We start from the raw sequence: 26,000 nt of genomic DNA on the forward strand, positions 1-26,000 counted from the left end.
ATTACTATCTCTTTGTAACTGACTGATTTCATTTAGCATAACGTTCTCAGGGTTCATCCAGGCTGCATTACATGACAGGATTCCCTTCCTTTTAAAAGATGAATAACATTCCATTGTATATGTGTACCACCTTTTGTTAATCCACTCATTAGTCAAAGGACACTTGGGATGTTTCCACCTCTAGGAAGCCATGAAAACAGTCAGATTTCTGAAGTAATGCCTATCTCATGGACCAAAAAAATGTCTTTAGAAAAAAACAAAAACAAAAAAAACTTGCTTTCCTGATTACTAGAAAGGGCAACATTCTCCTTATGTTTACCTTACGTTTATTGACTATACACATTTTCTCTTCCATGAATTGCTTGTTCATATCCTTTATTTTCCTTCCCCTTCTGCCCCTCCCTTCCCCCCCTCTCCTTTCTGCAGGACTTTTAAATTCCAGGTACTAATCCTTCTCCAGTTATATTTATTACAAGTATCTTTTTCCAATATATAGCTTTTAAATTTTCTTAGTGTCCCTTGTTTCTAAAATTTCACATTTTAATGTGATAAAACTGATCAATCATTTCCTTTATGGTTTGTGCTTTGGTTGTTTTCTTTAAGAAATTCTTTCCTTCCATGGACAAAGAATATGTAGTACATATACACAATGGAATATTATTCAGATATTACAAATAATTAAATAATGCCATTTGCAACAAAATGGATGGACCTAAAGATTGTCATACTGAGTGAAGTTAAGTCAGAAGGAGAAGGAGAAATATTATATGGTATCTCTTATATGTGGAATATAAAAAGAAATGATACAAATGAACTTATTTACAAAAGAAAAAGAGACTCACAGACTTAGAGAATGAACTTATGGTTGCCAGTGGGAAGGGACAGGTAGGGAACTTGAGATAGACAGGTACACGCTGTTATATTTAAAATACATAACCAAAAAGGACCTACTGCATAGCACAGAGAACTCTGCTCAATGTTATGTGGCAGCCTGGATGGGAGGTGAGTTTGGGGAAGAATGGATACATGTATATGTATGGCTGAGTCCCTCTGCTGTTCACCACAACCCCGGAAGCCCTGAAACTATCACAGCATTATGAATTGGCTATACCCCAATACAAAATAAAAAGTTTAAAATTTAAAATAAGAAATTCTCAGTCAGGATGGCTGCTATCCAAAAGTCTACAAGCAATAAATGCTGGAGAGGGTGTGGAGAAAAGGGAACACTCTTACACTGTTGGTGGGAATGCAAACTAGTACCGCCACTATGGAGAACAGTGGGGAGATTCCTTAAAAAACTGGAAATAGAACTGCCATATGACCCAGCAATCCCACTCCTGGGCATACACACCGAGGAAACCAGATCTGAAAGAGACACATGCACCCCAATGTTCATCGCAGCACTGTTTATAATAGCCAGGACATGGAAGCAACCTAGATGCCCATCAGCAGACGAATGGATAAGAAAGCTGTGGTACATATACATAATGGAATATTACTCAGCCATTAAAAAGAATTCATTTGAATCAGTTCTAATGAGATGGATGAAGCTGGAGCCCATTATACAGAGTGAAGTAAGCCAGAAAGATAAAGACCAATACAGTATACTAACGCATATATATGGAATTTAAAAAGATGGTAATGATAACCCTATATGCAAAGCAGAAAAAGAGACACAGATGTACAGAACAGACTTTTAGACTCTGTGGGAGAAGGCGAGGGTGGGATGTTCTTGAGAGAACAGCATTGAAACAAGTATACTATCAAGGGTGGAACAGATCACCAGCCCAGGTTGGATGCATGAGACAAGTGCTCAGGGCTGGTGCACTGGGAAGACCCAGAGGGATGGGATGGGGAGGGAGGCTGGAAGGAGGTTCGGGATGGGGAACACATGTAAATCCATGGCTGATTCATGTCAATGTATGGCAAAAACCACTACAATATTGTAAAGTAATTAGCCTCCAGCTAATAAAAATAAATGAAAAAAATAAATAAATAAATAAAATAAGAAATTCTTTCCTTCCTACCTTGAGATCATGAACATACTCTCTCATTAGTTTTTCTAAAAGGAATTTTATATTTCACATTTAAATCTCTAAACTATTTACTTAAAGTATTAGAATATATTTTTGTGTATGTTGCAAGATGAAGATAATAACATTATTCTTTTCCATAAATCACTAGACAAAGGAGAAATAGCCCCTCAAGTGCAGAATGAACCAAGGACCCCCGAATTTGTCCAGGCGCAGACGAGGGCTGGAGGACCCCAAGGGTATCAGCTGACACAGAGCCCACGACTGAGGGGCAAGAAGGGCATCCCACAAGGGGGTGCCCACACATGCCCAGGACACACAGAGCCAGTGGGGAGCTCTCCTGACTTCAGGCTCACATCTGGAAACGATCCAGCTTCTAGACCAGATTTCCCTGTCTTCTGGGCAACACGTCAAACAGTCCAATTAAAAATCACTCCAAATGTTTTATTCTCTAAACATGCCCAAGCCAGGTGAGAACCATAGAACAAAGGCACTGCTGCCATTCCCAGAGTTTTCCACGAGGTGGCGGCCCTGCGTAGACCAGCCAAATGCACTCCCATAGCTGTCCAGCCTTCCAAGCTTCATTAAGAAACAAAGCTCATTAAGCTCTCATCACAAGAAAAAATTTTAACTGTGTAAGTTGATGAGCGTGAACTAGACTTGCAGAGGTGAGCTTGTCACAATGTATACAAATATCAAATCATTATGTTGTAGACCTGACACTAATACAATGTTACATGTCAATTATACCTCTGTTAAAAAATTAATAAAAATTATGTTATCCCAATATTAAAATAAAACCTAATTTTAAAGGTGGCTTTGAAATGACGCAAAGAAAAACCCTGTTGTGAGCATAAGCCCAGCAGAGCCCACAAGGACTACACACTGAGGCGGCCTCTCTTCACTGGGAAATAGTCCCCAAATGCCCACCGTAAGGAGCTTGGATGGGGTCTGCATGATGCCCCAGGCACAACTTAGCACCAGTGAATCCGCTGCCAGGATGGGTCACAATTTCCTATTGAGACAGGATCAATCAGAGAAAACCACAGAACAGACCCAGGGATCTTTTCTGATGCGCAATCCAGCCTGCTAACGCAACAGGCTCAGGGATCAGAAGGAACCCTGGGGAGATCAGACTGATAGCTAGCACTGTCCCATTCCACAGGTGAAAGCTCTGCACAAGAGGGTTCTGCTTATTATGAGCTGAAATCTACCTTCCTCAACTCCTAATGTCTCGTCTGAGCCCTTAAGGCACAAGAACAGTCCCTTTCCCACAGGACAGCACCCAGATACTCAGAGGCTCATGGGGCCCCTAACACTTCTCAGCTTTTCTCCACAAACAGGGCTGAGAATCCTGCCTATGCTAATGTACTCAAAAGCCTCTAGAGAAACTTGGGAAAAACCACAGCCATAGTTAACACCAGAGGATTTAAAAGACTATCTTATCAGTCTAGAATTTTTCCTTTTTATGGTCAGAAGATTATGTTCTTAGTAGACAGTTAGACACAAACATACTAACCATCAAACGTTTAGCTTCCCAGCTAAGGCTAACAGCAGTCTGAGAGAGAATATTTACATTTGGCCCAGAGTTCTAAAGTGAAAAAGCTGATACACTTCTCAGCTCAGGCAGGCAGCAGCCTTTAGAGATGACTCCCATCCAGCCTGTGAGGAGGGCATGGAAGTGGCCCAGGGGAGGCACAAGGCCAGGGTCTGGTCCCATTCACACAGCAAGACAGCCACAGCCTGATCTGTTCCCCACAAGGAGGCCAAGAACAGCTGTATCCTTGCTCCACGCTGGTCAGAAACACGCTGGGCTTCTCTGAGAGCCAGGCCCTTTGGAGACTAAGAAACCCAATTCCTGGGTTATCGGCGGAAAAGAAGTCAACTTCCATGAATCACTAGGGAAAAAAGCATATTTAAAGAAAGGCAACAGGGCCAAAAGGAAGAGAGGGAAGTTTCCTGGAGCCTCAAGTTTCCCAAATAAATTGGTAGAACCAATTAAAAAAAAAAAAAAAGCATTACTTTGAACCTTCTAGTTTATACATACCTCTAAGAATCAAACTTTAGAAAAACACACACAAAGGAATGCAAGGATATACATAAGGGTGCCCACTAAAAAATTATTTCTAACAGGAAAAAGTGCAGACTACCAAGATGCTCAACAAATAGAATGCTGTTAATAAATGACTGACAACTAACCTATAAAATATCTTGTTGGATGTTTCAAATTTACAGAAAACAAACGGAGACCTATGATATATTGCAAGTTAAAAAAAAAAAAAGGCAGGTGGCAGAAAATAAAAACAAAACTTTGTGTGTTAAGTTTGACACAGAAAATGTCCACATGGAAATATCCCATGGGGTTCAGAGAGGTCAGTCACCTCCAGGGAGTGACTCTGGGGCTGAGTGACTTCACTGTCACTGAAGGCTTTTTTTTCTTTTTTAACCAGAGATCAGGTAGGTCCTACTGTAGTCAAGATAGAAGATGCAAAATTATCCCCTACGTTGCTCCCCCACCAAGGCTTGGCCATCTCTGCCCCAGATTACTTGGGTATCCAGACAGCGCATTCTGACTGCAGTCCCTTGGAGACAGAACTGCTACATCATGCCCGCCCCCCTCCCAACACACACATGCATGCAAACACACGCAGCCACACACAAAAAGCCACCTGTCTGCCACTTTTAGTGAGGGAGAGGTCCTAGGACCCAAGCCGACAGCACCCTCCCCACCGGCTGCCTCATTTCCTCTGAGATAAATCACACAGAGGGCTGGGGAGCCCACAAATCCCTCGAGCAAACATGCAAGTCAAACAGCACCATTTACCCCGCAAGGGCCTCTTCAAGTTAACAAGGCGTGGGAGGATCCGAGCAACAAAACCAGCCTTGTCCGGCGAGGTCGGCCTTTGCCCCAGGGAGGAGACCTATGGCCGCCCCCGTGTCCCCGCTTCCTCGGCTGCTGGCCTACCCGAGACCTGAGCTTTTCACAGCCCAGATGGCCACCTCAGACCTGGTGAAGAGGCTAAGGCCCTGGCCTGGAAGAGCAGGCGGCCCGGTGGCTCAGATACACCCCTGGCCCCCACCAGTGGGGATGGGTTTCCTCTTCTTGTGGGATCCTGAGGCAGCCCCCAGATCACTTGCTAAGGGGCACTGGTGTAGTTGAAGAGAACTGGGGACACTCACTGACCACTGTAATCAGCTACCTCATCCCAAGGGTCAGAGCTACAGGAAAAGAAAGATGAGGAGTGGGATGGAAGAGCACCAGCGGGACTCTTGCTACCCTGGTCTCTTCTTAGCTCCCCACTTCCAGGAACCTTCCTGTTACCATGGCTGGGCCAGGCCCACCCACTCCCACCGCCAAACTTGCCACCACGTAACCAACCCCTCTGATCAGAGGCTCTCTGTCGGTGATGCAGCTAAGAAATTGAAACACGTCTGCTCCTTCCACTTGGAGGAAAACGTATGACAAACCTGGACAGCGTATTAAAAAGCAGAGACATACAGTCTCTGCTAGACACACAGACATATAGTCAAAGCCATGGTTTTTCCAGTAGTCATGTACGATGTGAGAGGAGGACCATGAAGAAGGCTGAGCACCAAAGAACTGATGCTTTTGAACTGTGGTGTTGGAGAAGACTTCTGAGAGTCCCTTGGACAGCAAGGAGATCGAACCAGTCCATCCTAAAGGAAATCAACTCTGAATATTCACTGGAAGGAATGAGGCTGAAGCTGAAACTCCAATACTTTGGCCACCTGATGGGAAGAGCCACTGGAAAAGACCCCGATGCTAGGGAAGACTGAAGGCGAAAGGAGAAGAGGGCAGCAGAGGATGGGATGGTTAGACAGCATCACTGACTCAACCGACATGAATCTGAGCAAACTCAGGGAGTTGGTGAAAGACAAGGAAGCCTGGCGTGCTGCAGGCCATGGGGTCACAAAGAGTCAGACACAAGTTAGCAACTGAACAAAAACAACACATCAGAGGGCTCACAGAAAAGATTCTAGGTATCTCCAAGTATCTCCAGCTGAGGGGCCTGCCCTGAACCTGCACTGGGTTAATTCCACATAAGGCGTCAACAAACACCAGAGAAAGAAAATAAACCATAGAAACAAATTTTTCAATAGAACATAGCTTGTAACAGGAAAACACTGAAAATGGTCCAAAGGTCAGTCAATAGGCGACTAGTTAAATCAATTATGCTGCTTTTATGTAACTCAATACTCTGCAGCAGTTAAAAACAAGGAAGTAGAATTTGTACTGAAAAAGAAAGATGCACATGACATATTCAGTAAAAAAAAAAGCATGCTAGCAATAAAAGCACTGTGCAATTCCATTTTGTCGAGTACATTAATAAGATATAAAGCATTCCATGTGTACTGATAAAAATCTCAAACTTTTCATGGTGATATACTCATGGTTAGTTATTTCAGTGGAGTGAGGCTACAGGAAAAATTATTTTATTTTTTAAATGTCTGCATCAATTCTTTAATTATTTACAAAATGCATATTAATTTTACAATTAAGAAAAGTATAAAAACATGAAGAAAGCACTGGCCTTCCACGTTTTAAACTATTTAACTAACAGTCATTCGGTAAGGCAGAGCGGGCCAGGAGGCTCCAGCGGGCGAAGGGCACCCTGGAGGGGCCATCAGAGTCTGTACGGACAAGGAGAGGCCCTGCAGAGGTGCATGGAGATCCAGCAAAGAGTGAAAAGGGGAATGGTGTGGGGAAGGAGGCAGCAGAGGGAAAAGCAAGCAGGTACACATACAGCCACTAAGTAAATAGACTGAGAAGAATCAAAACCAGATTTCTCACTACTGGAAAAGGGAGATACAAAAATGGAAAGGGAGAAGACAAGAATGACCCTGTCACATTGTGGTTCTGCACTGGAACTAGAAATGTGAGTGTGAACTCACGGTTTCCAACATACATATTACATATTGAAGGTACAGGTATATTAGGAAGAGAGAAAGAGAGACACATGGCAATAGATATGAGTGCTTGTTTGTGTGGTGGGGGTGTACTCAGATATTCCCACTCTGTTCCCTGAAAGGTCCTAGAAACCATTACCCCCCAGGAACTCTGAATACACCAAGTATACCCAGCATTCAGACTTGCCTCTATTCTCCGCTAAAAAGAATGTGAACTCCCAGGAAAAACATCTGATTTCCAGGACTACGGCAAGATAATTATAAAACAAGCCTGAAACATCTTGTGCCAGAGAACAAAAATGTGCTCAAAGAACAAGGGGATATGTCGAAAAGACAGGGAAGGGACTTCCGTGGTGGTCCAGTGGTTAAGAATCTGCCTTCCAATGCAGGGGACTTGCCCCTGGGTGAGGGAACTAAGATCCCACATGTCACAAGCAACCAAGCCTGTGAACCACAATAAGGGAAAAACCGAGCACTGCAACTAAGACTGGACACAGTCTTAGTTGAATGAATGGATAAACAAATAGAGAAGCAAGCTTGAAGTGGTTTCCACTGGCCATAGGAGTATATACAACCCACTGAGTAGAACAGGAAGCCATGAGAGAGAGAGAGAGAGAGAGAGAGAGTGTGTGTGTGTGTGTGTGTGTGTGTATGTGTGTCTGTGTGTGTGGAAAGAGGTGTGTAAAGGGAAAACAAGTATCACTACAGTGGTGAAGCCTAGAGACACCACCTTAGTCAAATGATCAAAGAGAACATCCTTAGTAGTTAAGTCATATCAAGCCAAGTCCCAATCAACAGGATGCAAAAAGAAAAGGCAGATTCAGCCTGTGAAAGTCCTGCCTAAGATGAAAAACTCATCTGACCATGAAAGAAAGGAAGTGAAGTCAGTCATGTCCAACTCTTTGCAAACCCATGGACTGTAGCCTAACAGGCTCCTCTGTCCATGGACTTTACCAGGCAAGAGTACTGGAGTGGGTTGCCATTTCCTTCTCCAGGGGATCTTCCCGACCCAGGGATAGAACCCGGGTCTCTCGCATTGCGGGCAGACGCTTTACTGTCTGAGCCACCTGGGAAGCCCTAACCATGAGCATCAGACAAATCCAGACTGAGAGACTACCTAGAAAATAACTAACCTGTAATCTCCCAAAGCATCAAGGTCACACAGGTCACAGCCTGCGGAACTGTTCCAGGTTGAAGGAGACCAAAGAGAAACAACAAGCAAACACAGCACTTTATTCCAAACGAGCTCCTTTTTCTATTAAAGACACTATTAAGACAACAACTGGCAGAACTTAACCAGGGTCTGACAGTTGGGCAGTGGTACGTAGCAACATTAATTCCTGATGGGTTACTGTTATACAGGAGAATATCCTTGTTGGCAACAAATACACATTTACATGCTCAGGGGTGATGGGACATCAGGCTGGCAACTTAAGTAAAAAGAGAAAAATTCTTTATACTGTACTTGCAGCTATTCTGTAAGTCTGTAACAGTTTCACAATTTAAAAAATTTAATTGCAAATGGAAAAAACATCGTATTAAGTTACCAGGTGAATTCAGATAGTTATATATCAGCTTTGTGTCAATCAAACCCTAACAGTCCTCCTTTAACTGGGGGACCATAAATGCTTCTGATTGAGAAGGGGCTCTGCTTAAATCAGACCTCTGCTGCAGGGCTAGGAGGACACTCTGCCTCCTCCTGGGACTGTCTTCCAACCCGAAAGGTCCAACCATCTACGGACACAGAGCGTCATCAGTCCCTGCCATGGCCCTGCAGCCCAGGCAGTTCCAGACCATAAATTACAAGAGAAGGGGCACTGGCCAACACCACCCACAGCAAGCAGTGTTCTGACCAGCCTGCTCTTCACGCCTCTGTCAATGTGAAACAAGAGCCGAGCAAAGGGAAGAAACTGACTTCTAATGCAGAGAGCAGCAAGAGAAACAGGACACGCTCCCACCCCAAAGCCACGATGGAAACTGTGCCGTCTTGTACTTACAAAGGGATGTAACGTTTCCAAGCTTCTCTCCATCTATAATTTCACACAAAATCCATACAAAAAAGCTATAGGCCCTCAAGCTCCCAGAACTAAGTCAAATTCCTGTTACCCAGCACACATACCACAGAGCACCCCCTCCTCGTTAGCCCTGGCAACACTCATAATGATACAGACTGTGTACGATTATTTGATTAACATTTGTACCCTCCATGGGACTGCAGAGTCCAGGACCACAAGGGTTGAATGTTTGCTCACAGATAGCCCCGATTCCTCACAAAAGGCAGACACCAGAAATACTTGCTAAGTAATCACACGGACGCGTGGGTAGGTGGATAGATGGGTGGTGGATAAGCAGGTGGGTAAGTGGACAGACGCACAGATAGATGCCGGGTGATAGGTGGGTGGGTAGGTGGATGGGTGGATAGATGGTAGGCGGGTGCATGGGTGGGTGGGTAGGATAGTAGGTGGGTAGAGGAGTAGGTGCAGCGGGGCTGGTAAACAGATGTGAGTGGGTGGATGCCTGACCTGAGTCTGCTCCCACGGCCCAGCCCAGCTGTACCTGCTGCTGCTGGGCCCGGAGGTCGCCGATTTCCTTCTGGTCCTCCTCGTGGAGCCGCTTCATGTCCTCCCACGACTGCTGGAGCAGGTTACGTTCCCGTAGCAGTTGTCCATTCTCCCGCCTCAGCATATCCACGTCATCCTTCAGCTGGGTCTGGTCGCTCAGGAGCCGGCTGTGGAGTGTGCTGAAATGCCCCCAACACAGTGAGCACAGCCAGCCTCCAACTCCCACCAAGGTACCACCTCCTCTTCCACCAGGTCCCAACACCCCCAATACACCAGCCAGACAGGTCACTCAAACCCTGGTGTCAGCCACATGTCAGTAAGACCCAAACCAACTTTTAGCAACCTGACACTAAAATGGCACATGTGTGAAGGCCAAGGAAAGCAGATAAGCCCCTACCCTAGTAGGGACCCAGCACCTTCAATACTGAGGGCTGAGCCAATGTCAGCAGGTGGGCAGGCAGATGCCCCAGGAGAACAAAGGGGAAAATGCCCCATTGGCCTCTGTGGACCAGAGGTCCAGCAATCTGCCTGGCTCATGCATTCAACCACTTTCCTACCAGCCATGTTTTGGAAGTTGACCATGGATGCAGTATGAAAACTGAGGCCCAAAACCACAAACCTACTAGGTGAAGGCCCACTGCTTGCTAGACAGCGAAGACAGAACCAGAAGCCCAAGCTCCGGGTCCAGAAATAAAGACTGGCAAGAGGTAGAAGCTGGGGAGCCCCAGGAACTCACTGGTAGAAGTCGGTCTCCTTGGCCACCTCCTCACACCTCTTCAGGGCGTTGGTGTGCTGGCTCTGCAGGCTCTGCAGGTCTGACATGGCCCGCACGCACTGGATCTTCAGCCTCTCGTAGTCCGGATTCAGCCTGTGGTAGGGCCTAGCCCAGAGAGCAAACAGTCCAGTGAATACGCGCCCCGGGATCACCATGACAAGGACGTCTCTCCCTGAAGAGCCATGTCCTAGGTCACTCCAGCCTAGCGGTTCCCAAACACTGGTCACCTCCACATCTCCACACCACCACCTGGTGCCCTGTTGAGCCCAGGAGTCCTGGCCACACCCAGACAGCCAGAATCAGAACCCCCAGGATGGAGGGCCCTGATCGCTTATCTCCCTGGGTGGGCCTGGAGAGCTGGGAGGTGCTCTTGATCTCTGGGAGCCTCCAGGAGGCCACGCGACCAGCCTGCACACATACTGGGTCACCAAGTCCCTGTGACGAAGGTCCTCCTCTCCTAAGAGCAGGGATTCTCAATCTTGGGCGCATAATAAAAGACCAAGGCCCAGACCAATGACATCAGCATCCCTGAGGGCAGGACTCAGACACGGGGATTTTTTTTTTTTTTTTTTTAATCCCTAGAGGGATTCCAATGTGCAGCCAAGATTGAGAAAAATAGCCAGGAGCAGGAGTTCTCAAAGTGGGGTTCCCAGACCTGCAGCATTGTAATCACCTGGGAATTTGTCAGAAATGCAAATTCTCAGGCCAGGCCCAGACCTCCGAAATCAGACACTCAGGAGGGAGGAAGGACTGGCCAGCAATTTGTGCTTTAACAAGCCCTTGTGGGTGGTCCTGCTGTGAGCTCCAGTCTGGTGCCCCCTGCTCTAGGGGGCATCAGCAACCTCGTATAGAAGGGCTAGTCTCTGCGCAGACACCCCTCTGCCTTGTGACATCAAAGTGGCTAAGGATAGCACACACTCACGCCCAGCCCTCAAGCTGTCTGACCAAGAGACATGTCTTCAAAAAAGCCGCCCAGAAAAACCTTCCTCGGGGTGAGCCACATACCCCTGATGCTTTCAAAGGAAACAGATTAAACCGAGCCTGCTCCCACCTCCCTCAGAACCTTGCCAGAATCTCCCCAACCCTTCTCTGCTATCTACCTCTTAATTCCAACAAAAGAAGCAGTCAAAGATTTTCTTCAAAATAACAAAAAGTCAGGTGGGACGAACCCTTTTTAAAGCATGTATGTGGCAGGAAACAACTAACATAAAGGAAACAACCACATAAAGATCTACCCAACAATGAAGCAGGCTAGAGTATCCAGGAGGCAACAGCGCCCGTGCACAGAGAAACACGGATGTGTGCGGACACACAGATCAGTCAAAGGCTCAGCAACGGGGTGATTGGGGCAGGGGATGCCACGGCATCAAGGTGGTGACCTTGTCCAGCAGGGGAGGTGCATGGTCCCCACCTCTTGTCGAAGGTGATCCCGTGGGTGGCAAAGGCCAGGCGCTTCCGCAGCTCGTTCCTCTCCCGGGTCATCATCCGCAGCTGCATGGACAGGCTCTCCAGCTTCTCATTCAACTGCCGCTCGCTGAGCACAGGCGGCGGGGACGGCGCCTTCCCAGTGGTGCCTGCAGGAGGAAGGTGACAGAGGGAACTTGCTTTCGCCCAGCCCCCCACCAGCAGCCAGGCGCCATCCTGGGCTCTCAGCTGGCGTTCACTCCTCACACCCACCTTCCCAGGTGGGTCCGGTTACAACCCTCTTTCCCAGATGACACCACCAAGCCAGAGAGCAAGAGGCAAGGCAGGGACCAGAGCCCAGGCAGACTGGCTCCAGCATCCATTCCCAGGGCCCTGGCTGAGGACGCTGGGGGTCCCCCTCTCTCTCCCCAACCTGGCTTTGGCACCTCCAGGATGGCCCAGCCTCATCTCTGCATCTTTGCCTGCTCCACTACCACCAGCTGTCACCCTCTTCTGGGCAAAGGGGCCGGCCTAAGCCCTGAACAGAGTGGAAGACACAGCCTGAAGAGGAAGGCATGGTTGCAATCCAGAGAGGCTGGCAGAGAACAGAGGCAGTCAGTTCCTAAGCTTGGCCCATGGGCCATGTTCTGTTCTTCCCTGATCAGAGCTGAATAGTCTGCATGGCTCCCTCTTCCAAGCTGCCCGACTGCCTGAAGACCTGCTCCACCAGCCTGGAGGCTCAGCTTGGGGGAGGTGCAGGGACAGCTGGCCATGGCCAAGGGGTGCAGGGCAGTCCCAGGGCCTCTGGCGGTCCAGCCCACACCAAGCCCTCATCACTTATCCCCGGGACTAGACATGTTCTGAGAAGGAAACCCCACGCCGTATGCCATTACTTAGGAAAAGTGGCCACCACCAGCACCTCTGGTGAGACCCCCATCTGTTTCTAGGAAGAATGCACCTCACTCAAATGTCCCAGAAAAACAGACAAATCCATGGTATTATAGCAATACCTGTATATTTAAGTACATACTTGTATATTTATATATATACTTGTATATTTAAGTATATACTTGTATATTTAAGTATCTCTACCTCTTATGGATCCTCAGTGGGGTCAGAAAAACCCACAGCAGTCACCCCAGTTAATGGATGGGATCCCGAAGCTGACTCACCCCAGGAACACAGTATCTGTGTCCCCAGGAGCCCTGTAACGTGCAAAGGGCAAGACACACGTCCTCTGACTCTGTCTCCTGACCACTGCCCGCCAGCTGACCCCTGCTGGCGGATCTGTTCGTGTACACCAAGTTTCCCCCAAGAAAGGCACTCAGGCATGACCTCGCGTCTTCTGGGAGCGCCAGGGAGGATGGAAAGCTCGTCACTGTGGGCAACAAGGCAGGCCACGGTCTGAGGCAGGAGACTCCAACATTATCCAGTGTCAGCACCCCAACCACCGAATCTACTACCTCTCGGAATGCATGTTATTTTAAAACCAGCACCACCATAACATCAGGATTTCTGCGCTCAGACCAGACCTCTGGGGCCGGAGTGTTCTCTAAGGTGGGGTCCAGGACCACCACCAACAAGCATCGCCCTCCCTGCAGGGGTTCTACTTCACAGTGGGAGAAGCCTTCCCTCACCCTTCTCCAAAGACCCTGGACCCTCACCCTTGCCCCCCAGGAGTTCTGGAAGACAGGCTGGTTACTGCTCTGTGAAGCTGTGTGACTGAACGCCCTCCTCTCTGCAAATGAAGGCACTTTTATGAGCTCTAGTCCTATGACTGTTTTCTGATTTGCACTAACTTACCTGTTTCTCTGACACATGGGGCTTCCTCTGGGTATGTGCCTGACACTCCTTCCAGAGAAGCCCACAACTAACTCAGCTTCTAACCAACCCAGGGGGACGTGATCTGTGTAAGATTGACAAATACAAGACAGGGGATAAATAGACTAAACAGACTCAGACTCAGCTCGGAAAAGAAGGATTTCAGTGTAAACTGTCACAACCAACCCTCACAACAGCAACCAACACAGATGTCCCAGGCATTCATCTAATCTTCCCAACAACCCTGGAGGTGGTAAGAATATTAACATCTCCATTTTACAGGTGGGAAGGCAAGCCGAGCAAGGTCAAGAAATTGACTCAAATGTGCACAAACCACAAGTGATGCCCCGGATGACAGCCCAGTCACTTGGATTCAGAGAACATGCTCTTTGCTGTAGTCCGTGCCTTGCCACCCCGCAAAGACAACCTTGAGTAGCACTCACATATGCCCGGCAGTTTCTAAGATGTTTTTCATACATTATCCCCTCCCATCCCCTTAAGGAAGATACTGCTGTTATTCCTGTTTTACAGATCAGGAAACAAAACCTTATCAAGCTTAAATAATGGGTCCAGGTCACCAAGCCAGTAAATATAGAGTGCCCTTTGCCTGACCCCAGTGCCCAAGGCCTCAACCTAAAAGTTCTTAAATGCTTTGATCCTAGGACCTCTTTACACTCTTAAAAATGAGGACTCCAAAGAACTTTCATTTATATGTTTATGCCTAATAACATCTACCAGATTAGAAATTTTAAAAGTATTTAAAAATATTTACTAATTTTAAAATAACCAAACCTGTTACATAGTCACATAAGATTTCTTTTGTAAAAAATTAACTACCCTTTCCATCACCAAACAGAAAACACAGCGAGAAGAATGGCACTGCCGTGCGTCTCTGTGATGACATTTGATGTCTGGCTTAAGAGAGTCAGCTACAGCCTCACATGTCTGCAGCATCACACACTGCGGATGGAACCTTTAGAAAACTCCACTCCACAGTGGAGTCTGTGTGAGGACGACGATGCAAAAGGCAACAGACATCCCAGTATCATTATAAAAACAGTTCTGACCGCACTGGCTCCCTGCAAGGACCTCAGGGACACCAGACCATGCTTTGAGAATGACCTGACCTATGATCAAGTTCAATAAGAATCAGAGAAACATCATACCTCAATTTCGAAACTGAAAAGCACCACCAGGCCCAAAAACCTGCCTCCGGAGAGATAAAGAATTCTCACCCCATTTTGAAAATGAAGCAACAGGAAGATGCAGTCCTTAGCTTTTGTGGAGGCTAGAGAGAGAAGCAATAGCCTGACAGAAGTAGGGGTCAGACCTGTCACCGCACACAGCCGCCGCCCCCTGTCTGTCTCCGGCAGGATGAGGCCACCGGCCCTGCAGCTGAAAGGACCCAGGGGCAGCTGATCCTGGAGACAGTGACATGAGTGCTGTCCTTTGCTGAGGGCAGCCTAGGTACTGGGTTCTATGCTAAACGCACCTGGGTCCTCACCTCATTAACCCCCAGGGTACCCTCCCTAGTACATGCTGTGATTACCACGTGAGAAACTGACATCTAGCAAGGCTGCAGAGCTAGGAAACGTGCGGATACCCACACAAACCCGGCTCCACCTCCAGACCCAGGGCCTCAGTCACCGTGCTGCACAGTCTCCCAACAGGAGTGGCCTCCTGGTTCCCTGCCCCGGCCCCAAAGGCTTGAGCATACATGAAACACACAGAAAGGAAGGTCACCCAGGCCTGTGACTCCATAAGATGGCAGGTTAACTTAGGGAAACTGCCACCTGGATGCTCCAGTCCTTTCACAACAAGGAGGCCAGAGGGCAGAGGAGGACCACGGGGACCTCAAGAAAAATCCCAAGATGGGCTCAGCCAGGAAGTCCCAAAATAAACAGCAAGTGTTGCCGAAAACCTTTTCCATACCCATTCAATTCAAAATAAAGTTTTCCTCTTTTACTTGCATCTCAGGGTTGAAAAACATTTTGAAGATGATGCAGTCCTTTCAAGAAAATGGTTGCTGGAATCCTCTAACCAAGACTGTTTGAGTTCTTGAACAGTGAGGGAGCTCCCTACTTCACAGCAAAGCCCATCTAATCTCTCCCCAGACAATTATTCTGTGAACCGAGTTAAGATCTTCATTTCTCCCACCGACCCTAGATCTTCCCCTAGGGCCATAAGGTACAACTGTAATTTCTCTTTTATACAACAAACATGCAAGTATTTGAAGACAACTGTCAAGTCCCTTTATCATTACCAGAATAGCTAAATTTTTTAAAAAAAGCAACAACATCAAATGCTGGCAAGGATGCAGAGAAACTAGGATTTTCAAACTCTGCTGGTGGGAATATGAAATCATACAGCCACTTCTGTCAAAGAAAACACTTTGACAGTCTTTTATAAAGTTAAACATGCACTTACCATACCACCCAGTAATCCCACTCCTAGATATTTACACAAAAGAAATGAAAATTTATGTTCACACAAAAGCGAGCACATAACTGTTTATAGCAGCTGTCGAATGGATAAATGACAGTGTTATTACATTCATATAACGGAATACATCTCAGCAATAAAAAGGCACTGACTATCATACAAACTGCTGGTACACACAAGGGCAGAGGGAACAGGAAACCTCAAATGCACTAAGTTGACTGGAAGAAGCCAGACTCAAAAGGCTACACACCGTATGATTCCATTTACATGACATCTGGAAAAAGGCAAAACTACAGAGGCAGGAGAGAGATCCGTGGTTGACAGGGGCTAGAGGGGGTGGAGGCAAGAAAGGCTGACCACAAAGTCACAGAAGGGGATTCTTCAGGGTAGGGTGATTGCTCTGTGTCTTAATTGTGGCACTGGTTAAATGACTAATGTGTTTGTCAAAACTCATCAAACTATACAGTAAAAGGAATAAATTTTACTGTATATACCTCAATGAACATGATTTAAAAAAAAGTTTTGATATTAAAAAAAAAAAAAAAAAAAAACACCTCATGGTGCCCTAAAACTGAAACAACCATTCCAGGAGAGGTGTGGCTTGTCACCCCCACCCCCATCAGTCACTATGCTTATAGGAAATGGTTTAAAGAAGCAAAATTAAAACTAATGTCAAATGAGTTGTCCACAGGAGCTTCAAACTCTCTTTGTGCAGTTGTTCTTTTGGATTCAAATGCAAAATTGTACACTCTCTCCCACACTTCACTCCTTCCTCTTCCCAAATCTGAACCCACTTGAAAAGAAAGCAAAGGACCTCTCTGGTGGTCAACATTTGGTGCTTTCACTGCTAAGGCCCAGGTTCAATCCGCAGTAGGGAAACCTAGTCAAGGCTATGGTTTTTCCAGTGGTCATGTATGGATGTGAGAGTTGGACTATAAAGAAAGCAGAGCGCCAAAGAATTGATGCTTTTGAACTGTGGTGTTGCAGAAGACTCTTGAGAGTCCCTTGGACAGCAAGGAGATCAACCAGTCCATTCTAAAGGAGATCAGTCCTGAATATTCAATGGAAGGACTGATGCTGAAGCTGAAACTCCAATACTTTGGCCACCTGATGCAAAGAACTGACTCATTGGAAAAGACCCTGATGCTGGGAAAGATTGAAGTCGGGAGGAGAACGGGACGACAGAAAATGAGATGGTTGGATGGCATCACTGACTTAATGGACATGAGTTTGGGCAAACTCCGGGAGCTGGTGATGGACAGGGAGACCTGGTGTGCTGCAGTCCATGGGTTCACAGAGTCGGACAAGACTGAGCGACTGAACTGAACTGAGGGAAACTGAAAGCCTGCAAGCTGAGCAGCACGGCTGAAATAAATAAATAAATATTAAAAAATAAAAACTTAAGACAGATTTTCTTTTTCCTTTTTATGTCCAGGGTGAGATTCTGGGGTTAAGCAATTTGGATTGGACTAAAATGGCCCCAAAAGGAGTGCTAGAAGACGCCAGGAGAGCTGGCATGGGCCCTGGAGTTTAGAGAAAGTCATCACTCTTCTGGGCCTTGGTGTGAGACGGGGCACAGGCAAGGGAAACACATCCTGTTGGCCATGATGAGTCCTGGCCCCTCCTTCTGCTAACCCTGATTCATGCGGCCTCCTTTATGGACCACTGAGGCTCAGTTCGAGCCTGGCAGCTGATAGTCTTCTTGGTTATAAGCTCCTCTGTCACACCACAGCTGACCCTGAAGGCCATCCCTCCAGTCTAATTCTTATTTACAGCTAGACAGGTCACAGCTCTGCTTCTGAGCCCTGCTGATCTGTGGTACCAGAGGCCAAGGAGAATATAGGCACTGGCCAAAGGTGGTCGGGTGGAGTGGGGATGTCCAGGTAAACTGCTCAGCCTCCTTCAGACCCTGAACATCAGGGGCAACGCAAAGCAACAGAACACGGTCACCACCAGCCTCAGCGAGCAAAACCAAGCCGTCCTCGTCTCCAGCCCAGAAGAGCCAGAGCCATCGGGGAAGACACAATTCCACATCCAAAAGCAGCTCAGCTTCATACAGCTTGCTAGAAACACTCATTTCTGGCCCCAGCAGACCTACCACATCAGGAACCCTGGTGGAGAAGCCAACACCCAACTCCAGGTAAATTTGATTCCTCATAAAGTCTGAGAACCTCTGGTGTGAACCAAAGTTGCACTGGCTGCCCAGAGTCGTTTTCCGATCCCTTGACCTTTTGGCAGTCCAGGATCCACTACATTTAAAAGCATCACCCGCTGAGGTCCAGGGGATGCCCTGCTTGGTCAGCACAGGGCTGCAGCTGGGCTCCCCGTGGACTTGGAGAGGAAGGAGGTGAGATTTCAGGGCAGTAGCAGCCGCCTCGCCCAGCTCCGAGATCTCCTACCAGATCAGCTACTTGCTCTAGAATCCCTGACTTGGGTCAGTTTGCAGAAACCCAAATCAAGACAGACAGCAAGGCCCTGCTGCTTCCAGGCTGCTCCTGCATCCAGAATGCCATTCCTGGAAGACCCCACTCGAGGGCCACCTCCTCCCTAGAGCTTACTCTGAAACCCCTCATTAGAATTAGCTACTCCTTTCCCTTGGTTTCCTTGCTTTACACAAGCCAAAATGGCCACTCGCTTACCTCTTTAGGGCTATAGTCCAAATGTTGGTGTACCCTACCGAATTCCCATGTTCAAGTCCTTACCTCCCCAGGTGTGGTAATAGGAGGTGGGGCCTTTGGGAGGTGATCAGATCATGAGGGTGGAGCCCACATGAATGGGATTAGTGGCCTTATTAAGGAGACCCTAGAAAGCTCCTCCCCTTCCTGCCATGTGAGGTTACAAGGGGAAGGCACCGTCTGCGAACCAGGAAGTGCCTCCCCAACCCAGGACACTGACTCTGCCTTGATCTTGACTTCCATGCTTCCTGGGATGGTGAGAAATGCATGTGTGCTGTTTCTGAGCTGCCCAGTCTAGTGTCTGTGATAGCAGCCTAGGCAGACTAAGATACCTGGCTAGCCTGTAAAACCTGGAGCCAGGTCCCCTGTGATCCCCATGAGTGTGGAGCACAGGCTCCAAGGGGACAAGCCACTCCCATCACTTCATCTGAAGTGAAGTGAAAGTCGCTCAATTGTGTCTCACTCTGTGTGACCCTATGGACTGCAGCCCGCCAGGCTCCTCTGTCCGTGGGATTATCCCGGGAAGAATACTGGAGTGGGTTGCCATTTCCTTCTCCAGGGAATCTTCCCAACCCAGGAATCAAACCCAGGTCTCCCACATTCAGGCAGATTCTTTACCATCTGAGCCACCAGGGAAGCCTGTCCATCTGATAAACTGAGAAAAAAACAGGCCCCAGGTCCAAAAGGACCAGAGAAGGAAGGGTCAGAGGGCATAGGGTCAAGGTGTAACCTGCCTCGATGCTCATCCACCCCACCATCCTTTCAACCAGAAGCTGCACTTTCAAGGAATCTTTGCTGAGATCGTAAGGAAGCCCTCCAGCTCTTTTTCCTGCCAACAAACCAGAACATCTTTCTCTTTAATAAAAAGCTCCCCTGTTACTTCAATGTGTATGGAATTTAACGCTCATTTTATAAATGTTGCCCAAAAATCTCTTTTCTTCTTAAAACTTCTCTAGTTATCCAAGATGAGGGAGGAGGGGGAAAAAAAAAAAAAGGCACCTGAGAAATGAGGTCAGGGTGAACGGGGAAGAAAAAATATGGATTGTCTGAAAAGAGTGTGCCTCTCCTGGGCAGATTCATGGGGCCTACTTAAATAACAGGTCAGCTACTTAAATAACAGGCCACATGGGGTGGGGGAAAGCCTCAAAGAAGCCACATGTGCTCAGCTGGTGAAAACTGCCTAACAAGATACGGCAACATTTAAGTCTGTTGGTATGTTGCTAGCAGGGTCACGCTGGAAAGCTAAGATGGACAGACTACCTGAGGACCTAACAAGAGCTGGGAAGAGGTGAGGGACAGCCAGGTACCAGCTGTTACAGAGAAAATGCTATACCCAAGGTTCCACCTACCAATTTTCTCTTAGCTGCATATAAACTTGCTCTTTTCCCAGAAAACATTCTTGGCTAGGGAGATATAAGTGGGAAAGTAAAAGTGATATTTTTATTAAAAGACCTTACCTTTCCTTAAGTTCATGGAGAAAGACCATAATAAACAAAAACAGCCAGTATCCATCTGACTCATCAGCCCCTCAGCCAGGACCATGGTGTGCCTGAGATGGCTAGGAAAGGAAGTGCTCTGCCCATCATTAGATGCAGCTGAGCCAGGAGGAATTCCTCTTGAAGGTGCTGCAGTGGGCCATGGCTGACCCTCCATTCATTCCATTCCAAGGGACTGGTCCAAGCTGGCCACAGACATTCCAGTGCCCTTGCCTGGGACCAGGTTAGGTCAGCTCATCTCCAAACAAGAGGGCTGTTAAAAGTGGATGTTGAGACCCATCCTCAGAGCTTTTGAAGCCCAAGAACCTGCATTTCTATCACCTATCTGGGTGCTACTGGTCCAAGGACCACACTGCACGAGAGGTGGTTTGGGCACGCAAGAGACAGGGACTGGGGACTATGCTGAAGACCTTCTGGGAAAGGCTTCTCTACTCATCAGGAGACATGAGAAGAGATGACCTTCTTCATCCTCCGGGCCACTAGTGATGATAGGGACGTTCTTTTATCTGCTCTGTCTACTACAGTAGCCTCTAGCCACAGGTGCTACAGAACACTTGCAATGTGGCTAGTGTGACTACTGAAACTAGCGATTTAAATTTCATTTCACATTAATTCACCGGAATTTAAATAGCCACATGCGGCTAGCAGTTCCCACAACAAGCACGGTAGCCCTGGACGCTGTCAGATCCAGATGTGATGGCTGCCCCTGCCATCGGCATGAGGGAAGACACCGCACAGAGGCCCGCAAAGTCACACTTAATGTACTTAGCCCACCCTCAGTGCCTTTACCACGCAAGATCACACATTTCTCTCGTTTAAGGCAGTATGAATAGGTATTTCATACTGCTGCAGCCAAAAGCCTTCTGGCCAATACAGCCATGGGGACACTGAGGTCAGCCTTCAGAGAAGTGGGGCTACTCACCCCAAGTTCAACGTTGACTCTATGCAGAAAAGCAAGAGGAGGAGAACTTGGCTACTGGAGAACTGGAGAGGTTTTGACCTGAAGGGATGCACGCAGATCTTGAGCATCTAAGATCTGGGCACAGACAGTGAAGTACAACACAACACTGCTCTCTGCCGGCCTGCCAACACGTATCCAGGGACACTGGTGACCCCTCCATCCCAAGGGCCAACTGGTGGGTCATTGACATGACGCTGCTTCCAAAGTATACAAAGGTCCAGCCACAAAAAACTTAACTTCCTACTCATGCCTGAAATTCCACCATTAACAATAACTGCTGTGGTTTAAGCAATCTCTCTAGAATTTCCTTATAAAATGCAAATGCTCCTAGGAAAGGCAACACTTCAAGCTTTGAAGTGTCAATGTGAATGGGTTTGTCAGATGCCAGTTAGACCACAGTACCTTGTTCCCAAGGGAAATACGGAGCTGGAAAAGGGTGGGGCAAGAGAGGTGTGCTCAGAGCTCAAAGTGCTCAGTTTTACAAAAACCCATCTTACCGCAGCACTCAATCTGACTGCTCCACCACACCCTTCCTGAAAGCCAGTCCCATGTTCAAAATCCCCACAACTCCACCACTCAATCCCTGTATCTCACCGACCCAAAGCGGACAGGGCAAAGTGAACTATGGTCCCAGCAGAGTCCTCCCTGAACCCTAAGGAGGATGCGGGGACCTCTGAGGGGCTGAACTTTGCCCCACAGATGGATGCTAAAGTCCTCATTCCCAGTAAACGTGAATGTGATCTTATTAGGAAATATGGTCCTTACAAATAATCATACTAGAGTAGGGCAGGTCCCAAAACTAACGTGAATGGTGTCCTGTTTTTAAAAGGACATTTGGAGACACATACAGAGAGAGAACACCATATGAAGATGCATGCAGGGACCAGAGTGATGCATCTACAAGCCAAGGATGGTCTGGGATTACCAACACGCCACCAGAAGGAAAGAAGCCTGGAAAAGACCCATTCCTGGTGCCCTTGAGGGCACATGGCCTTGCCGACACCTTGATCTCAGACTCTGGCCTCCAGAATTTGGACAGAATAAAGTTCTATAGTGTAAGTCACTCAGTTTATGGTGCTTTGCTAGGACAGCCCTAGAAAATGAATACAATCTTCCCTCTGGTACCCCTCTCATCACTCTGACCTTACTTACTGTGTCTACTCACCTGACTATCACCCCAGTAGACCCTAAGATCCATGAGCACAAGGACTATATCTGCCTACTCACCACTACATCACAAGCCCACTTCTGCCACCCCGGAGGTGCTCTGGACCAGTCAGATTAACTCACAAGAGGCCTTTCCCCGGCTAGTTCCAGAATCTCAGACACAAGGCATCCCCTCTCTGAGTGTCCATTTCCCCATCTGTCTATTGCAGGAAAAGGAAAGAATTGGACCAGATGACATCTGTGAGCCCTTCCTACTCAAAATCTCCAGGACTCACCACCGAAGGTGTCAAGCTCAGACCAGGACACAGAGCCACACTAGGGTGTTACACGCAGGACAGGTGGGACACAGGGGACATGCCACGGAGATGCAGGAAGACTGGAAGACTGACAACTTTCCTCCCCTGAGACATCTCCAATGACAGCAGGGACAGCCTCGCTCTACGGCTTCTGGAACCCAGGTGCAGAGACACACATCCGATTCAGCATGAACTGGTGACTTCTGCCCTCAATACTCACTCCCTGTGGGCTGTTCCTGCTCACAAAGGACAGTTCCCAAAGGGGTCAGCCTCCTGGACAGCGGGCACCGGGCGCTACGAGGCCGGGGACTGAGGGCAGGGGACCACAGGCTCTCTGTGAGGTCCTGTGCCCGGACAAAGTGGAGAAGTGGCGACAGGGGTGCCTCCCCAGCACGCATGCCCCTGCTAACAGCAGAGTTCCGCCCTCCTCCAGTAAGAGGGCGAAGAGAGACTGCACGAGGGAGGCGACAGGCGAGGGCCAACTTCCCACCCACGCACCCCCGCTGCCCCGGCGCACCCCGAGCCCCCCGCCTCCCTGAGGTCCTCCGGGAAGGAGGTACTCACCCACACTGCTGAGTGAGCTGCTGCTCTCCGAGTCTGAGGGCATGATGGACAAGACGCTGTAGGTGGAGCCTGCAGGCAGAAAGAGAGGCCATTTGTTACTGACCCCAAAGGGCTCTCTGGTCTACACCCGAAACCACTGTCAGACTAACTGAACTCAGCGCCAGGCTGAGAACCAGCACCGCGCCAGGCACTAGAATCAGAATCACGGGCCGGGCTGGGGAGACGTGGTCGACAGGGTCTCATCTGCGGTGTTTTTATTGTTTCCGCCTCACTTTTGGCCATCGTCTGACAGATCTCTGCATGGGCAGAGGGCAGCTTAGAGTCAGTCAGCTGGCTTCTTATCAGGCCATCTGGGGAAAGGCTTACTTAGCAAGGGAGTCACACACTCAGGGTGACAAGGGGCCTGGGGATTTCCTACAGGTTTGTATCAGGGTGATTCTGGCTTCCATACAGACAGTAACAGAGCCTAAGTAAGCATCTTCATGCCAGACTTGTTCTTCATGCCAGACTGTTCTGCTCTTAGGTTCTAACTGTATTCAAGCTCAGTCCTTAATAATTTAGTCAGTGGCTGCCCCCGTATTAAAAGTTACTCATAAAATTATGAGCAATTACACAGTCACCAAAGCTGGGGGATAACAAGTTTTGGGGGGGGCGGGGGCAGGGAGGTTGACACTTGTTGACTCCTAGTGGCAGACACATAACCACCAGGGTTTGCTTTGAATTTAAATATCTTCAAAGCCAGGATGTTACCTGTTTGGCCTCAGGAAAAACCTCTGGGACAAGAAATCCAGGTCTGAGTCCAGCTCTCACCCACATGTGAGTAGCTGGCCAGTGGCCTCGGTTTTCTGGATCTCTGTTTCTCAAGTTTGTAACATGAAGGGGTTCAACCAGACGGCTCAGAAGGTCCTTTCCCCTGACGCAGTTCAGAGACAACGTTTCCCATGATGAACAGAAACAAAGGTGTGCTTTGCTTACCAAGACTACAGATGACACAAAAGCAAGAGGGTGGGCGAATGAACCCAGAGATTGAATGGGAGTTGAAAAAAGCACAACATGCAGAGATGGTGGGTCAAATAAAACAAGACAATGGGAAGAATGCAATGTTTTGTTCTTGGAACCAAAAGAACTACACAATGAAGGCGTGTGTGTACTGGGCAAAGTGGGTGAGCCAGAGATGAGATTTTTGCAATAAAGCCTTTGAATGAGCCTTAGGGCTTTGGTGTCAGAAAGCAACCAAGAATTAATGAGACCTTGGACTCCAGGATCAAAAATGCAGGGTCAAATCTAAGAGGTTCTCTCCCATCTCAACTGTTGACTAACTACTCTATACCTGCACACCCTCAAAATGGAAAGAAAAGGGATAAACACATGGAGTGAGCAGGGGAGAAGGAGAAGAGCAAGGAAACTCATGGATGAGGGGAGGAAGGTGTGCACTAGGGGACAGGGGAGACCCTAAAAGGATGGGGAAGATGTGGAGGGGGAAAGATGAAGACCACACACAGAGGGCAGGGCAATAAACAGCCCTGGCAGAATAGACAGCATGCTGGGGAGCTATTAACAGCAGGTGTGCCCACCAGAGAGAGATGAAAGGAGAGAGGGGAAAAAAAAGAAAATTAGAAAAAAGGGACTTCTAATGGCAAGCAGTGCAACAGTGGCCTGGAATGGCCAGTGGCCTCATTATCACATTTTCTGAGAATCTCTGGAAAACCTCTGGGTGCATAGCATGGATGGAAGAGGCTTGCTCGGGAAGTGGAAAGGACTGCCCAAAGGGATTCAACTTGTTCAACTGGCCTCCGACAGCACCCCTGAAACAGCTACTGGATGCAGGGCAGGGTGGCCTCACAGTCAGTGCGGCCTCGGTCCGAGAAGACCCAGGTGCTGGGGACTCTCACGACACAGGCATTCACTCCATGTCCACCCGGCAGGGATATCACAGGTGGGCTCTGCACATCCTCTGAAGGGAGACGGAACCAGAAAACCCCCAGCAACCCAGCAAGTCCTCTATCGATCCTACTAAAAAATATCTAAGCAGTGTTCAGTGAGCTATATCCTGCATTTCAAATTCAACCCACACGATTCATTTCTGTTTCAACAATGAGCATCACAGACTTCTCAAAGCATTCCTCTGCACCTATTATACACATCAAGCATGACATAAAGATCTATGAACTAAAGTCAAGTGCAAAGCAGCCAATCCGTGTGTATCTTCAAAAAACCAGAATACAACAGCATGCCTATCTGCTAAACTCAACTGCTATTTTCTTAGTTATTTTTTGCTGCTGTTATAAGGAGGCGGGCAGTTGAAGGGGTTAGGGAGTAATATACCAAACCGGCTGGTGTGTTGGTGGACTGTTTTCAAAAGACATCTACTCAGACAAGGCAGGCACAGCTACACTGTCCTGCTCACACCTCTGAGATCTGAGCTCAGCCCAGCCCGGCTTACGACACCATAGGCTGCGCTCTGGTGATGCTCCCTGCAGAACGCCGTGCCTCTTTCTCATTATTGGCATCAGTAGCAGCCCATCTTCCAGTAAACCGCCCCTCCCCTGCAGATTGTCTCTCTCCTCCCCTGTGGCCAGTTTCCACTGTTAATTAAACTTGGCAGACACCCTTCTCTCTCTCCTCCCACCTTCCCCCCTGGCTGGGAGGAGTCAACTGGCCAACCAACACACTCTGTTCCTCTTCTCTGCCCCCTATGCCCTGACCTGATGGGGCTCTGGGGCCTGACCTGGGGGCGGTACGACATCTTTATCTGCATCTCCAGGCATTACCTCCCCCAAGCTGGCTGGCAGGGCTCCTGGGAGCCAGGGCTGGGGCTGCCAGGGGACGATGAAAATTGGACAAGGCCCAGTTTCTACAATGTTCCCAGGGCCTTA

The 26,000-nt window shown here is 48.2% G+C and overlaps 1 protein-coding gene across 2 annotated transcripts in view; it reads right to left on the reverse strand.

Moving 5' to 3' along the window:
* Positions 1-26,000, reverse strand: part of DLG5 (discs large MAGUK scaffold protein 5) — a 119,724-nt gene that overhangs the window by 48,177 nt on the left and 45,547 nt on the right. Inside the window, exons 2-5 of one of the 2 annotated variants that reach the window (XM_061161910.1) lie at positions 23,125-23,193; positions 11,710-11,872; positions 10,260-10,403; positions 9,519-9,702 (exon numbers count right to left, since the gene is read on the reverse strand). In XM_061161910.1, coding sequence (XP_061017893.1) covers positions 9,519-9,702; positions 10,260-10,403; positions 11,710-11,872; positions 23,125-23,193 — 560 coding nt within the window. The remainder of the gene's footprint in view (positions 1-9,518; positions 9,703-10,259; positions 10,404-11,709; positions 11,873-23,124; positions 23,194-26,000) is intronic. The other variant, XM_061161911.1, reaches the window with a different exon arrangement.

This window comes from Dama dama, chromosome 15 (assembly GCF_033118175.1).
Source record: "Dama dama isolate Ldn47 chromosome 15, ASM3311817v1, whole genome shotgun sequence".
Lineage (NCBI taxonomy): Eukaryota > Metazoa > Chordata > Mammalia > Artiodactyla > Cervidae > Dama > Dama dama.